This window comes from Mizuhopecten yessoensis, unplaced genomic scaffold (assembly GCF_002113885.1).
Source record: "Mizuhopecten yessoensis strain PY_sf001 unplaced genomic scaffold, ASM211388v2 scaffold8657, whole genome shotgun sequence".
Classification (NCBI taxonomy): domain Eukaryota; kingdom Metazoa; phylum Mollusca; class Bivalvia; order Pectinida; family Pectinidae; genus Mizuhopecten; species Mizuhopecten yessoensis.
In genome coordinates, this window is record NW_018407656.1 from 578,844 (window position 1) to 594,519 (window position 15,676).

General features: G+C 35.4%; 1 protein-coding gene across 1 annotated transcript in view; it reads right to left on the bottom strand.

Annotated features, from left to right (window-relative positions):
* Positions 1 to 558: 558 nt before the first annotated feature.
* The window catches only part of LOC110456324 (opioid-binding protein/cell adhesion molecule homolog), a 145,347-nt gene continuing 130,229 nt past the window's right edge, over positions 559 to 15,676 (bottom strand). Inside the window, exons 3-8 of the mRNA XM_021507000.1 lie at positions 14,040 to 14,244; positions 13,157 to 13,309; positions 8,923 to 9,051; positions 8,404 to 8,694; positions 7,569 to 7,700; positions 559 to 5,760 (exon numbers count right to left, since the gene is read on the bottom strand). Of these exons, the coding sequence (XP_021362675.1) occupies positions 5,642 to 5,760; positions 7,569 to 7,700; positions 8,404 to 8,694; positions 8,923 to 9,051; positions 13,157 to 13,309; positions 14,040 to 14,244 (1,029 nt within the window). The 3' untranslated portion in view covers positions 559 to 5,641. The remainder of the gene's footprint in view (positions 5,761 to 7,568; positions 7,701 to 8,403; positions 8,695 to 8,922; positions 9,052 to 13,156; positions 13,310 to 14,039; positions 14,245 to 15,676) is intronic.

The following is a 15,676-nucleotide window of genomic DNA, read 5'->3' on the forward strand; positions in this document are numbered from 1 at the left end:
TATACAAAATAAAATCGATATTAGTAGGTGTGCAGTTTTTACAGTATATTGTTTTGTGTTACTTATTTTTTTTAAACTAGAAAGCAGTTAAAGGAATACGTTTGAGAATATTCTAAATATTTTCATTCAAATTGTGCTTTTAAATAGAAAGAGAACTAAGGATATATATAAGTATTATTTGGTTAATTCCAAAATCGGTTAACGGTAGATAACTCTAGATTTCACACAATTGTTTGTAGAACAGGGTTCTGTGACATGATCCTGGCCTACTCAGTGTTACAAAGCTACACAGAGGATCATAGCATGGTCCATGTCTCAACTACATGACGTAGTTAATTTCAATTCAGATATAACTATATCATAGTTTGATACAAAAGAAAACCTAAGTTAACCAGATAGCCCGGTCGAGCCCATCTAATTGTTGTTACATTCACAACATTATTGTTGATTATGTAAACTGGATTAAATCTTTGTTATTTTCTCAGTCCCGCTAGGTTCGGGTTTCTTTTCAGGAATCCTTTAAAAAGGCATTAAAGATAAGCAAAGGTATATTGCGGAATGTTTTATTGTAAAAGGAATTCTTGTCATATTATCTCAAGCATAATTATAACATGATAATAATGATTCAGGGTCGCCTAGAACACATGCACAGTTAGGAACAAGTCTTATATAAAGAATATCATATTCAACATGAATGCATTAACATTTCTACCGACTCAAGAATAGCTCCAGACATATACAAACTTACCAGTATACTTCTAGTTGTGTTACAGTGTACCAGTATATTTATATTTACAGTGTAAGTACATGCAACAGCATACTTTCAGTATTGTTAACAGTTTACTTACAGTATTGTTTACAGTATACTTACAGTATTGTTTACAGTATAATTACAGTATTGTTCTATGTAACAGCATACTTACAGTATTATTTACAGTATACTTACAGTTTTAGTGGCAGTATACTGACAGTATTGTTAACAGTATACTTACCGTGTTGGTGACAGTATACTGACAGTATTGTTAACAGTGTACTTACAGTTTTAGTGGCAGTATACCTGCAGTATTTTTAATGAATACGTTCAATCTCGATTCACTATTAAAAAAACAGTCCACCTTTAGTATTTGTTCCAGTAAAATTACAGTATTATTACATTATATACCTCCAGTATAATTGTAGTATGATAACTTTCTAGATACCACGTATTTTATCTGTTTCAGCATAGTTACAATATTATACAAATATAGTTACAGTATGATATCAGTATAGTTACAGTATGGTGTCAGTTTAGTTATAGTATGTATTCAGTTTAGTTACAGTATTGTATCAGTATAGTTACAGTATGTTTTCAGTACAGTTACAGTATGGTATCAGTATAGTTACAGTAGGTATTCAGTATAGTTACAGTATTGTATCAGTATAGTTACAGCATGTTTTCAGTACAGTTACAGTATGGTATCATTATAGTTACAGTATGGATTCAGTATAGTTACAGTATGGTATCAGTATGGTTACAGTATGGATTCAGTATAGTTACAGTATGTATTCAGTATAGTTACAGTATTGTATCAGTATAGTTAAAATATGATATAAGTAAAGTCATAGTAAGGCACATGTGCCATCGTACACTGAAGCATGATTGCACACATACTTATCCTACCCTGTAAGCGATTGGAATGATTCAGTATAGTTACAGTACATACATGTATATTAAAAGCTGTACACATAATATATAAGAATCTTCTCAGTATAGTTGCTGTATACTACAAACATACACTTTCTAGTGAGGGAGTAATTTTCGCTGTTGATTTTTTGGTATATCTTTCCCCACAAAAGTAATGTAGCCGATTCACACTGTCTAAAATTACTAAAATAACCACCCCGCGAAATATTTCACGTGTACAGTAGCTGTAGCATATGTACCAATATGGTTCAAGTAGCTACGTCAGTCTAGAATGTCGGAGGATTTCGAAAATCCAAAGCATCATGGGAAGGCCAAATCGGCAAGAATCATTTTTTCTTCATGATGCTAGTTTTTGTGTAAGCTTTAAAAAAAACTCTCCCTAAAGCACAATCACGTCAAAGCAATAACAACAGGTTCCATTGGCAGATCAACAACAGCCAATACGTCTCCATATATAAGTCACTTGACAACCTCGCAACGTGACATATACAAAAATGGCGCACACATTTTGGAAGCGTTGGGCGTTTTTAATTCTTTTTATTGTAGAATTAGGGAGTTGAATTCAATATAACGCGTACACAAACATACGTGCAATGTTTTCGACCTATTAGTCACGTGATTTGCATGAAAATTAGTATATTTTTCAATACATCAATAATCAAACTTAATGTAATGCCGAGACGTCCCAATACAAAACGAGGCTTAGTTTGATACCGAGATGGACAAATTAAAAACGAGTCTATACGTTTCATACCAAGAGACGTCCAAATATAAAAAAACAGGACGTTGAAAACTTATGCCGGATATACATAATTCATTAACAGTTGAACTGGTAAATTATAATGCATATGCATGCAACATGTATTTAAACACACATAACCCGGATGTAGCGAACACACCCGGATGTAACAAGTAGACCCAAGTGTAACATGATATTGAATATTTAATTTCACGCTCACTCACACCAAAATGTGAAACAAGAGGTAACAATAATATAGCATGTATGTCCAAATTATGAACACAATATGTGCAATAACTTTTTGTTTGAATTTGGTAGTTTTTAAAGTCATTCATCAGGTTAGGATAAATTTTAACAAACGTTGCCGTTTTTAACACACAAACATACACAGATGATAGGAAGAAATATGTAATAATGCTAAGCCTTTCATTCTTGTGTAGTAAACAATTTTTGGAATTTTGAAATACGTAACCTGTTAACTACTTCATCGACGACATGTAGAAACCAGTTAATTAAATTACGACACAAAACAGCTTTTTTTAGTTGGACTTGTTCTGCTCACAGAGGTTTTATAAATCTTGTGAAGAAAATACATCTACTAATAATCTTATAAAAAACTAATAACCCAATCATGCAATTGACCATCAATCGATTTACTACTTCCGGTTAGAAACCGGTTATCGATTTTGATTTTAAACCGATTGCCCGCCACGACCTTTGGGTGTCTAGTAAAAACATGTATTTACCGTTGTTACATGTAAGACTAGACTGAAATCGATCGACAAATACATTGCCCCAGTAATCAGTTTCACAGTCACACGTGTTTCTCACATACATCAGTGTGCAGTGAAATTTGTTTCACCAGAATGTTAAAGTCCAGAAAAATTCTCTCGGTGCTCTATTAAAATAAGAGATTGATATTGCTATGTTATTCTGAAATTCTATTCCTGTACATTTAACCACGAACAACCACTCACTCTTGCAAGGTGTATTTACACTGTAGTATATATGTACATGTCTATTTGTTTTGCCAATATTTATTTACATGGAAAGCCGTAATATTCAACAACAATTTACATCACATACATGTTAGTTATATAAGATGATTAATTATTATTATCAGTCTGATTTTTGAAATAAAAGAGGCATATATTTGTCATGAAATCGTTATGTTTCCTATCGAACCCTTTAACATTTTAAGTCCATTATCCAAAAATAATCTATTAAATAAATGAATAAAAACGGCACTCCCGTTGACTAGATAGTGATGATAGTTTATTAATCCAAACACCAGAATTCCGGCCTACTGCTTGAATTCCGGCCTACTGCCATTACCTTTTTACACTCAGAACACTGCTGTTTGTTATTTTTTGTTCATTTTATCTTTATAAATTTTCATAAAAGTTACGCAAAATATCGTTTTCTTTTCAGAAGCTATAGTCACGCCATAAAAACAGTTTCCGATGGGTAATAACAGCGATTGACAGTGGTAATGGGACTATCAATAGGAAATAGAAAAATTCAAATTAAATATTTTTTTAATTGATTTGCCAAATTGATTACCTTGATTAATAAGGCATGACGTACTTTCTTCTCGATAAGTTTTTTACATTGACGTCCCAAAGCCGTTAAATGAATGTCAGGAAACGAATTAATATCGATGCTCTGTTTTTGTTTTTGAATCATTGTATGATGTATATTTATTACATTACTGCAATATATAATTATAATTAAAAATAACTAATTTAATAGAGATTGAAGTTGTCTAGATAGCTCATTCAGTTCAATGATATGTGTTCTCGACAAAAAGGAACTTCAGAGTGGTTTGAGTCTCGATCCACAAGACTCCACGGTATGATAGGATATCGAATTTTTTCTATCGTTTTCAAAGATATTTTTTTTTTCAAAAGTAGCGAATTTTTCATTTTGTTTTTGTTTCAATCATTCTCTGAACAATAAATAAGTCGTAGATGTCAGACATAAACAATCTAAAATTTAAACATGCAAAACAGTCATAGCATCGATAGTAACCTATTCTTCTACGAGTAGTCTCCCTTTGCACTGATAACTTTGCCATAGGGAATTTCACAATTGTTAAAAAAGACTTTACCGACAGGAAAGACGTAATGATGAAATCACGATACTATTTTCAGTCGCGTGAATCAACCTATCGACAAATGCCGTGTAGAATTATACAATATCTATAAGCACAGGTAGAAGATTTCATAGGTATATATTCATATACTATACCGCTATGTTATTTCTAGTCACCAACCTCTTTACTCGAACACGCGCATGTGCATAAATGCGTATATTACACGTCCATATATGGAGTATTCTCTTAAAGGATGTCCCATATTGTTCCATTCATAAGTATCATACAGAAACACGTCTCTTGACAATATATGGCTGAACAGTTGTTTGTCCATGATAAAGTCATACTTTTAATTCTCTTCAGCCTGTGCGCATGCGTATAGTGTGATCCATTGAACATTGGCAAGAAAAGTGGCGATCTTAGATTTTCAGTAGTGTTTCCAAAAACAAGATGATGGCAGTTATTTGACCAACAGCTGTCTAACTTACATACAAAGCATGTTGTACGATATCAAAACTTGTCCAGCAAGTAGACGGCCAACCACTAACAAAACCTACCTACCATACCACCTCCAAACAAATCATTACATATAAAGTGCGCATGCGCGACCGGAACCATCACTTTTTTAATATATCACTTTTGTAGACACTCCGATTGTCTTTCATGCGGTGTGTAGAAGACTTGAATAATTCCAGGATCGTGATCGTCGACATGGAGACTATATTACAGGTAATACTCAGACACAATACCTATCCCATTTCACCTTGTCCTAAATACACGCACTTAAGTGAATTAAAATTCCTTTCTTGTAAGAATCAGATTCCTCCATTGTCCAGCGCAGCGCGTGCAACACTTCCAGTTCCAGATTCCCATTGTTAATTGGGCAGCCAATCAAATCTTCCTCTGATTAAAGTGTCCATTGGCCAGACAATTTCTGCTCTTCTTTGCTTTATTTTTTTAATATTTATTGTTTAGCCAATTGAATCGTTTTATTTTCATATTCGAATAAGTCATTGACTCGAAATGATAGCGTATTAGAGTTTTGGAATAGTTGCCATAACAACAACGACAACCAATGGCACAAAATGGCGTAAGGGCAGATAACTCTCGATTATGACATGTATTAAAGAGGCATGACAAACAATGTGATGTAAACTAGTACTAATTTCACAAACAAGCACGCTATCCGATTCTCCGTTGAAAATTTTAGAGAGGTTCCGGAAGATCTTGACATCGGAGCACCTGCAAAATAAACCATTATTATCATTTATGTACAGTACGTGTAGTTACCAAGGTATACATTTCCGGGGTGTGTAACGATAATACGATACATGGGAGAATTACAGGTACAATGTATATTCATCAAAATTAAACTAAGTCTCGATTCTCTCACGATTGTAGAGCCATCATGTACATCTAACTAGTCATGCCAATAATTATATATATGCTATTTGATATGTGCGCAACCATTCCGGGGCAACCTGAACAACTTCCGGTTTGACCTGCACATTGTAACTTTTTCTGGTTTTATATATGTTCAGTTTAATATAATCTGGTTCCAGATTTCTCTACACATACGTGCAACTCAGAGTTGTCGTCCCTTACACTCAATTACGTTTAACTGAGTGAAATAAACGACAAACTCTGGGTAGAGATTGACATACGTGCAGCAAGTTTAGGAAGATGTGTACTTACCTGAAATGAAAAGAGGACAGGAAGTTGTGACCTGGTACAACTTTCTTTTTTTATTTACAGTCTCGCGTTCACCAATCAGTTTTTTTTTCTTAACGTCACGTACACCTACGTGTGTAAGTGAGAAGTGTAAACCATCGCTACACTTTCTTCAATAATAACACGACAATTGTTGATTTTGTTCTTCATATTTTACGCTTGCGCAACAGCTACACACATTGATATATGTACATGTAAGACATAATCAAAGATGTGATACTGACGGATAACTCAAATTCAGTCTTCAATCACTGTCTCACTGAAATTTCATAATGTGAACTCTTCAGTATGACGTGCTTGTTACAAAGATGTGACAAGGGAGACAACCTGAAAATATACGTTAGACACAGGGAAAACATATTCAGTTAAATTCAATAAAAAAATGACCACTATAACCCAGACATCTCGTAAAAACTTACTCCATCAATTTAGTGAAAGACTGAACAACATATATGTATATGACACAATGATTTGAATCTGATAATCCTATTTAACTATTCTGAATTACATATACGATAATTACTAATAATTTTTAAGATAATGTTTTCACTTTATTCCCTAACAACGTTTGTTTTCTAGTGCCTCGCCTGTCATCACATCATTTTAACGTTTTCCTAAGGCAGAGGGCAAGTAATGGTTTCTGTCCCCAGACCAAGACATACCAAAGTCGTTTACCCGTTGTCAGAATAATATAACAAGTTGGGATGTAATATTGGTAGCTATTGGGCCCCAATGTGCACCGTACTGGTACCGATGTACAAATGTAATACCGTAGTCCTACCGAATGCCACCGAAGTAGTAATGATGCGCCGCCGATGTACTAACGATGTACTACCGTAACATCGGCAGCGCAGTTCGCTAACACTCCGCTATAGCTCCGGTCAACGGTGGCACATCGGTAGAACAACAACGGCGGCGACTCGGTATAACATCGGCGGAGCATCAGTAATACTGACGTGACAGAAAAGTGGTATTCGGTAGCACATCGGCTCTTACATCGGTAGAACAACGCTATCACAACGGGAACGCCGGAACTACATCGGTATTGCTACGGTCAATTTGGATTTTTCAGGTGCTTTTTCGCTGAAGCTCTGCCGATGTTCTCGCCGTTGTTAATTTTGTTGCTCTGGTTTAGTTCCGGCGAGGTACATCGCTAGTATGTGACAAGCCCTTAACGTGGGAGTGATGTAATGAGGTTTCTGATTGGTTATTGAATGTGAAGTGTAAAATAGAAAGGTCAGGCCAGGTCACAAACTCCTTAAATAGGAAACAATATATGATGCCTTTATAAATCAATTAAGGTATTTCTGTAGCCTTACTAAGGACATTATTTCCGTTGAGGAGCATACCCCCGGGCGCTACGGTGTACGATGTCCTGGACGACGGGAACACACTTCTCGTGGTCTCTGTGGCGATATCCCGGGGGCGGGACGGAGACTGGCGTGGGTACTCTGGAAATGTAAAGCAGACGACCGACAAATAAACAAAATGGCGGGAAATATAATCTTACAAATCTTAGTAACATTTAATGAATGTTAGAACTAAAAACCTGTAGTGTACGATTAAAACAGCTTGACGTCAGAATTTGCGGATGACGAATCGAAATAATACCAAACCATGTTACTGCTGGTTAGCGATAGAAAAAAAGTTAACCAAATTTTAAATGGAAGCTCAATTTGCGCTTGATACACATACCTTCCCTGCACCACTGACATTTGTCATGACAAAACTGAAGTCACGCGGTTAGCTGTTTGATTGGTTTCAGTTATAAATAGACCAATAGCTACACAGTAGGCTGACAATGTCCTTTGAAGATTACGAAAGAGCTACACCCAACTTTAGAGCTGTCGGTTCTACTGTTAGACATCCGTGCGATTCCTAAATGCTCTTCATCCAAAACATCAGGCTAGTCTATTTGTATTATCCGCACGGTGTCGCGTCAAGACTTAGATTTTGTCACGACATTCGAAATCTCGGGGATTACGCTCTCTTAAGTTCTTGTACAGACAGATCATAAGAAACGTAGCCGTTAGAATTTTGAGTAAGGTTCTAAGGGTGTACAGAAGGTACGTACATATATGTCAAGAGCGGAACTGTTCAATTTCAAAAATGCCAATTATCAGTTACTTTGAAAACGAAATGAATGTCACTTGCCATAAAGGACCATTTCTTCCACGTCCTCTCCATATGCATTAGAGGCGTAACAACTATAGATGCCGTAATCCTCCGGCTGTATGTTAATGATATGAAGGTTGAGGGTCACGGTGTGAGGGCCCTCACTGTAACCTTCCGTTCGGAACTTCCCAGACCTGTTCTTCAATTCTTTACCATTACGAAGCCATACGCTCGTTGTCATTGGCGACGCGCTGATTATACATTCAAGAATTGTTTCCTTTCCCAAAAACTGACCTATTCGATTGACCCGCAACATTACTTCCGGTGGAACTAAAAATAGAAACGAGAAAGTCAAAAATTGTGTACACTTCAATTTTTCCGGCGAAATACTTTTTAATTAAAAATCATTATGTAATGTAAATACAATTGGTATTTACAAACCAAAGTACACATGTTTGAAATAGAAACAAACATGTATGTACGAATATATTTTAGAGAACGCTCCGCACGGGATAAAATTGGTCCTTTCTATGATTACGTCATTTTTCATGTACTTACAGACGACGGCTACGTTGATTTCTCGGGATACAGAATGGCCTACGTCATTATAAGCGACACACTCGAACGTGCCGTCACAGAACCGGGACACGTTGTGTATGACAAGAATCTCGCCAGGCTCCACAATGGCTACAATGATACCCGGATGTAACCAGCGGCAAAAATAGCAACGATAAATACATGTGATCGAAGGCAATTACAGGTAGCGGAGAACAAACACTGGTACATGTAGCCAAAGCAAAAATCACATGTCACCGAGAACCAATATACGGGTGACCACAGACAAAAGAAAGTGATAAAGGAAAAATACAAGTGGCTGAGGACAAACACAGGTTGCTGAGGACAAATGCAGGTTGCTGAGGACAAATGCAGGTGGCTAAGGACAAATACAGGTGGCTTAAGACAAACACAGGTGGCTGATGACAAACACATGTGACTGAGGACAAATACAGGTGACTAAGGTCAAATACATGTGGCTAAGGACAAATACAGGTGGCTTAAGACAAACACAGGTGGCTGAGGACAACACTGGTGGCTGAGGACAAACACAGGTGACTGAGGACAAACACAGGTGGGTGAGAATAAACACAGGTGTCTGAGGACAAACACAGATGGGTGAGGACAAACACTGGTGGGTGAGACAGATGGCTGAGCATAGAGCGGGACAAATACATCAGGAACAATGATTGTAAAAGATAAACACAAACATATTTACTTAAGACAAAATAGACAATTGCGGATACACTGGCAAAAGGTCATACAACCAAGGACAAACACACATTACGGATATATATAGTCGAGTTGTAAAGAGTTAGGACAAACTAGTATTGCCGAACTATATGAGCTAACGTTATTACAATACTTGTACATGTACATACATAGGCAATGCCAAACATGCTTCTATATGGACACAGACGGACAGACATCACGTGGGACAAAATACAGAGGTCCTGACAAATAGACCAGAACAAACACTGGTCTGACAAACACTGACAAGACAAACATTGACAAGACAAACACTGGTCTGACAAACACTGACAAGACAAACATTAGTCTGAAGTAAAACAAATCCTAGCAAAGTTTATCAATTATGGCATGTCATTTTGATAATATAAACATTAAACTTATTGTAAAACAATTGACAAAAAGTATGCATTTATTAATATCGATAAATAACAGGCTTATTGTTTATAAATATCATTAGTACAATTTAAATGATTTTTGACACTATAATTAGTTAAAGATAAATGTAAGTTCTATTTCGATCATCTCGTAGGGGCCTCCGGTATTTGACGCCGTCAAAACAACAAAGTATACGATTGAACAATAATTCTGTTTTTGAATCATCTGAGTACATGTTTTACTAAAAACAAAAAAAACAAAAAAACAAAAAGTCACCAATGGGATATTTACATGATTTTATATACAACATACAAAGTTGGCAGGAAAATCTAGCGTGAAATGTAACGTTCATCTGAAACTATTGTCCTTAAGTTTCGTGTTTATGTTCTTAAAAAACGTTTTTTTAATTTTCTAATCGAAATCATCGCATTTTGTCACTCCTACAGATGTTTTTTTTTATTCTGGAAATTTTCGCGGTTACAATATATAAATGTGTTGTGTATCAACAGGTCCGAGAGCGCAAATGATGCGAAATAAACGAAAATATTCCAACACCGTGAAATTATTTCCTATTTCAGAACCACGCAGTGGAGTCTAGATCTACTGCCGTCATCAATACAGGTACGTATACAGTAACTCGCTTTATTTTACTGAGACTGATTTTTTGCTTGTAGGACTTTTTGCTACTTTGCATTCTATATGTTATAAAGTTTCGGTTCTGAGAAAGTGAATTTGCATATTAAATAATGACACAATATTTAATATATTTTATGTTAATGTTACCATATACGTATAAATAAATTTACTAACAAATAAACCTTACAAAAATATGACAGAATATCGGGACCTAACGATGGAATAAAATAACTTGAATTGGTAATTTTCGCGTTACATTGTTTTGAAAGGTAACGTACTTTTTTATAATCGAATGTATTATTGACATGAGTATATACTTGTGCAAATGGACCTGTAGTTAGAGTTACGCCCCTTTATATAATGTTAGATAAGGAAGAACTTGCACATTAGATGTGAAATAAATTATTTTAAACCAGATGCACAATGTTACGACATGTAGTTAGGTATACAATAAAAATAATCATCACTGATTGTGAGATGATTATGATGATGATGAGGAGGAGGAGGAGGAGGAGGAGGAGGATGACATCTTTGTCTGCATATGAGAGTATGTGTGATGATGATGATGATGATGATGATATCTTTTTATATAAGAGTGTTGAAGAAAACCTATGCACAATCCCTTCACTCACAAAAACATATGTTTTTACTTATTATACAATAAATTGATATATTACCGCCTTCAAACCATGATATTTGTACTTATCTAAGATCTTTTTTTTTTGCAGCAAGTGGTTTCGGAGCTACACTTAAAGTGAAGATCCACCAGTTCAATTCATTTCATCTGAACGTTTGTTTTTCTTTATTCGGAGCTACACACACGTCCCTCAAGAATTTGCTTTATAATAAATACTCATGATGTCACTGCCAATTTTATACACCGTACGTACGTTTACAAGTAAACGGAGTCGAGCGATTAATAGAAGACATCCCCTGTATATCTTTATCTGATGTATATTACAGTAAATAATAAACCAGTTTTGATTTCCCCTATGTATCGCCCCCAGAAAAATTTTATCTTTCCGTATTTTTTTTTCATTCTCTTTAGTACGACCTTTATCCTTCTAGCTGTTACTACGAACACTATTTCACATATACTCGTAACCTTGATGGCAAAATTCTTTTGAAAATGTCTCGTTTTAGCGCTCTTAAGAACAAAGAAGTGAGATCTTTTTATTTGAAAATTGAAAATTGATTTTGATGACTTCTTAGACTTGAATTACCAAATATTACATTTTGCATTCTCGGGTTTACTTAAGTACACTTCTACTGAGTGAGGTTTCAGATATCAGCAATATATCTAAAATATATTTTAACTGAAATAAGTTTTGACTTAGTTCATGATTTATATACTAGAACTGCATACCCAAAATCGAAAGAATTCTAGTGGCTTACCCAAAAGCTTTTTTGTTAAGTACTTGCAGAAATAGTATTCTGATAATGTTTATATATTCTGCTGTGGCAAAATACAAGGCAAAGTGAAATTCTATTCGTTTCACAAAAAATATAAAACAAGTTTAATCAAATTAATCACACTTGTTGACCCGGATGGAAGTACAAAGGGCGTCTTATTGTATAACCACACACACCCTTCACCTTAGTGTATCACTGTTAGTAAAACCTCGATATAATGCCCCTAGTTTATCACTATATTTAAAACCTCGATAACTCAGCCCCTCGTTTATCACTGAACAGTAGCTGTCCGGAAAAATCAAATATGGCTGGGTACATCATTCTTATTCTGAAATCTGTTCTCTAACGATCCATTGCAACAGGCTTTGATAACATTGTCTCAATAGTCATAATCGGGGGACTGTCAGTCAAACGCAGATAAATAAACATGTTTATACGGTAAACCTCGATATAATGCCACATATTTCATTAACAACCTCGCTAATCGCTAAAATATTTCAAGGTCCTTTTATACTCATTTTCTGAAGAAAAAAACTGTATTCATACGTTACACTTAATTTATCGCCAAAACTCGGTACAACGCCAACATTTCTCTCAACAGATTGCGGCGGTATAAAGAGGTTTTACTGTATTTCGTACAGATGTTCGCACATTTTTTTCCCTAAAATAAAATATTGTTAAGGTGTCGCGTTGAATGGTAAAACGGTTCCTCTGAAGTAGTGATGTCATAGTATACGTCATAATAAATGATAATGGAAGAGAGTGAAAGGTTCGATTTTAATCAGATTTGTTTCGGGGAATATACATTTATATAAAAAAGACACGCGGTCGAATACAGACTGTAGATGTCACATACTCTACAATACTTAAATCTTGAGACCTTCTAAAAATTCAAAAATTGTAACTCGCTAGGAAAACGCTGTGTACCGAAGTGTCAGGACATGGAGATTTAGCTATAAAGTGCGCCTACTTGGACTGCGTCAAATACAGGGAGCCTACATTGTAACGAGTGAGTGAGGCGTACCACTGCCTTTATAGAACCTCCGGTCGGTCGGACAACTACCTTTCTTCTCGGCGGAGTCGTAGTACTGGGTCTGTTTGTACCATAAGATTGTAGGGGGAGGCACACCAGTGGCGTTACAGATCAGCTCTACAGTGTCCCCCTCGCTGACCGTCATGTCTCGGCTTGACCACTCGTCAACTATCTTTGTAGGAACTGCAAAAACAAGGTTAGTTTTACTTTAACTTCACGACAAAGGAACTGCAAAATCAAGGTTGGTTTTATTTCAACTTCACGACCAAGTGACTGCAATATCAGGGTTACGTTGTAGCTTTGTTTGAACTTCGAGACCAAGAAAGCGCAAGCTCATTGTTGCTTTGAAGATGACGATTTCTTGGAAAATACTCGAGTTATGTAAGCTTTGTAAAAACTAAACTACAAGAAACTTAACAACAACGTGGATATTCTGGGAACTGCAAAACCAGTGTACCTTTTTATTTAAGAACTGAATATCAATTCTTTGTAGAAAATACTAGACCAGTGTAAGCTTTGTAAAACCTAATTACCAGATACAATATTTGCTTCGTAGAAACTGAATGTTGTAACTTTAATGTCCAGCAAGAATGCGTTCATTATCATCTTAACAGAATTACAGTAATATGTTCCCATCTAATGGCAAGACTTTAATATCGGTCGTATTTTGATATTTATCGTTTGTTGGTGGATTTATCGTTTAAAGATATTATGAAACATTCTATTTACAGAAATAATTTTTTTTACAATGGACGTTTAGAAAAAGTAATCCAGCAATGTGCGAAAATCAACTGATGAAGAAATGTATCGCAAAACCCCAATAAATTACCCCCCCCCCCCAAAAAAAAAAAAAAAAAAAAAAAAAAAAAAANAATAAAATAAAATAAAATAAAAACTGCCAAATACCACTGACCTTGTACCTCCAGAAACACGTGTTTTTCCTGAACAGGTTCTGTATTAATGCTGCACGTGTATTCGCCTTTGTCCTCATAACCCACACTCCTTATATGGAGATTCCATTCACGTAACAGATGTCTTTCTACACTAATGCGCATGTCATCTATAATCCGGTGATCCATTCGTGTTAGTACAGTTTTCTGGGGGTTCATCCATACCACCTGGCAAACAGATACAATTGGTGATATTAAGGTCATTGGAGTGTATTGATAAACGGAAATAGGAAGTTTTCTTTACTTCGAAGCAATATAACTACAAAATTTGAAGAAATTCTACTGAGAAATGGTGACACAATCCTATTACCTTAAGGTAACGAGTAACACTGCAACAATTATTATCGCGAAGGACAGTTCAATTTTAGAACCAATTTTTTCCCGGCGTGGAGTATTATTCCCACTTCCATGAAAAAGATAAAGCAACAAAACAAAGTTTAGAGTTATTTCCCTTGAACAGACATTCATCGCTCATTTTGATGCTATGCGCCATAAAGTGTACGCTTGGCAAATTGTTTTCTTAACTGTCTTTGAATAATTATATTTGTTTGCAGATGGAGTTTATCATTTGCGTATCAATTACATTATACATGTATATATGCAATAATTATATTTGTTTGCAGATGGAGTTTATCATTTGCGTATCAATTACATTATACATGTATATATGCAATAATAATAATTGTTTGCAGATGGAGTTTATCATTTGCGTATCAATTACATTATACATGTATATATGCAATAATTTATTTGTTTGCAGATGGAGTTTATCATTTGCCTATCAATTACATTATACATGTATATATGCAAATAATTCAATCACATGCTATTTGTAGATCTACATACAATGGTGCTATTTTTGTGAAGAGCTAGCAGATCCCTAACTGCGATAACGTAGCTTTCTGACGACGAGAGATTTTTTTTATATATTGCGTCGTCAGAGCTACGAAGCGGTCCTATGCCAACTAATGGAGCAAAATCAAAAGTGTTAATCTGTAAGATTGCATATTATTCACGCCTCATATGATTATAATGTTATCAAAATATTGCATAATTGTTGAAAAAACGAATCCTTACCCATGCATAAACTCTTTTACGAAATTATTAGAAACGACCGCCATGACAGATCACGCGTGATGTTATCTCAATTATCCTTTCTATATATGGCCTGCATGGCCAAATATAGTATTACTACTGATGCCGCCATGTTTACTACAATTTCCATATTGGGTCATGGCATCCATATTTGGACGTCTGACCTATATCGGAAGAGAGACGAACTTTCCAACATGGCGGTCAATTCAGATTTCAATTACACTTGCTACCACTGGTGATTAGAAAAGGAGTAAAATACTCAGAATTGAGCAAAATAAAATGTTTAGGGGTAAAATAAAACGTCTAGGAGTAAAATAACCTGGAAAGGAGTAAAATTTTACCCCATACGTTTTATTTTACCGCTGTCCGGGTTATTTTACCCCCTTGACAAGTTAAAGTACTCCTAGATTATTATTTTACCCCCATGACGAGTTAAAGTACTCCTATTTAAGTTATTTTACCCCCCTGACGAGTTAAAGTACTCCTAGATTATTATTTTACCCCC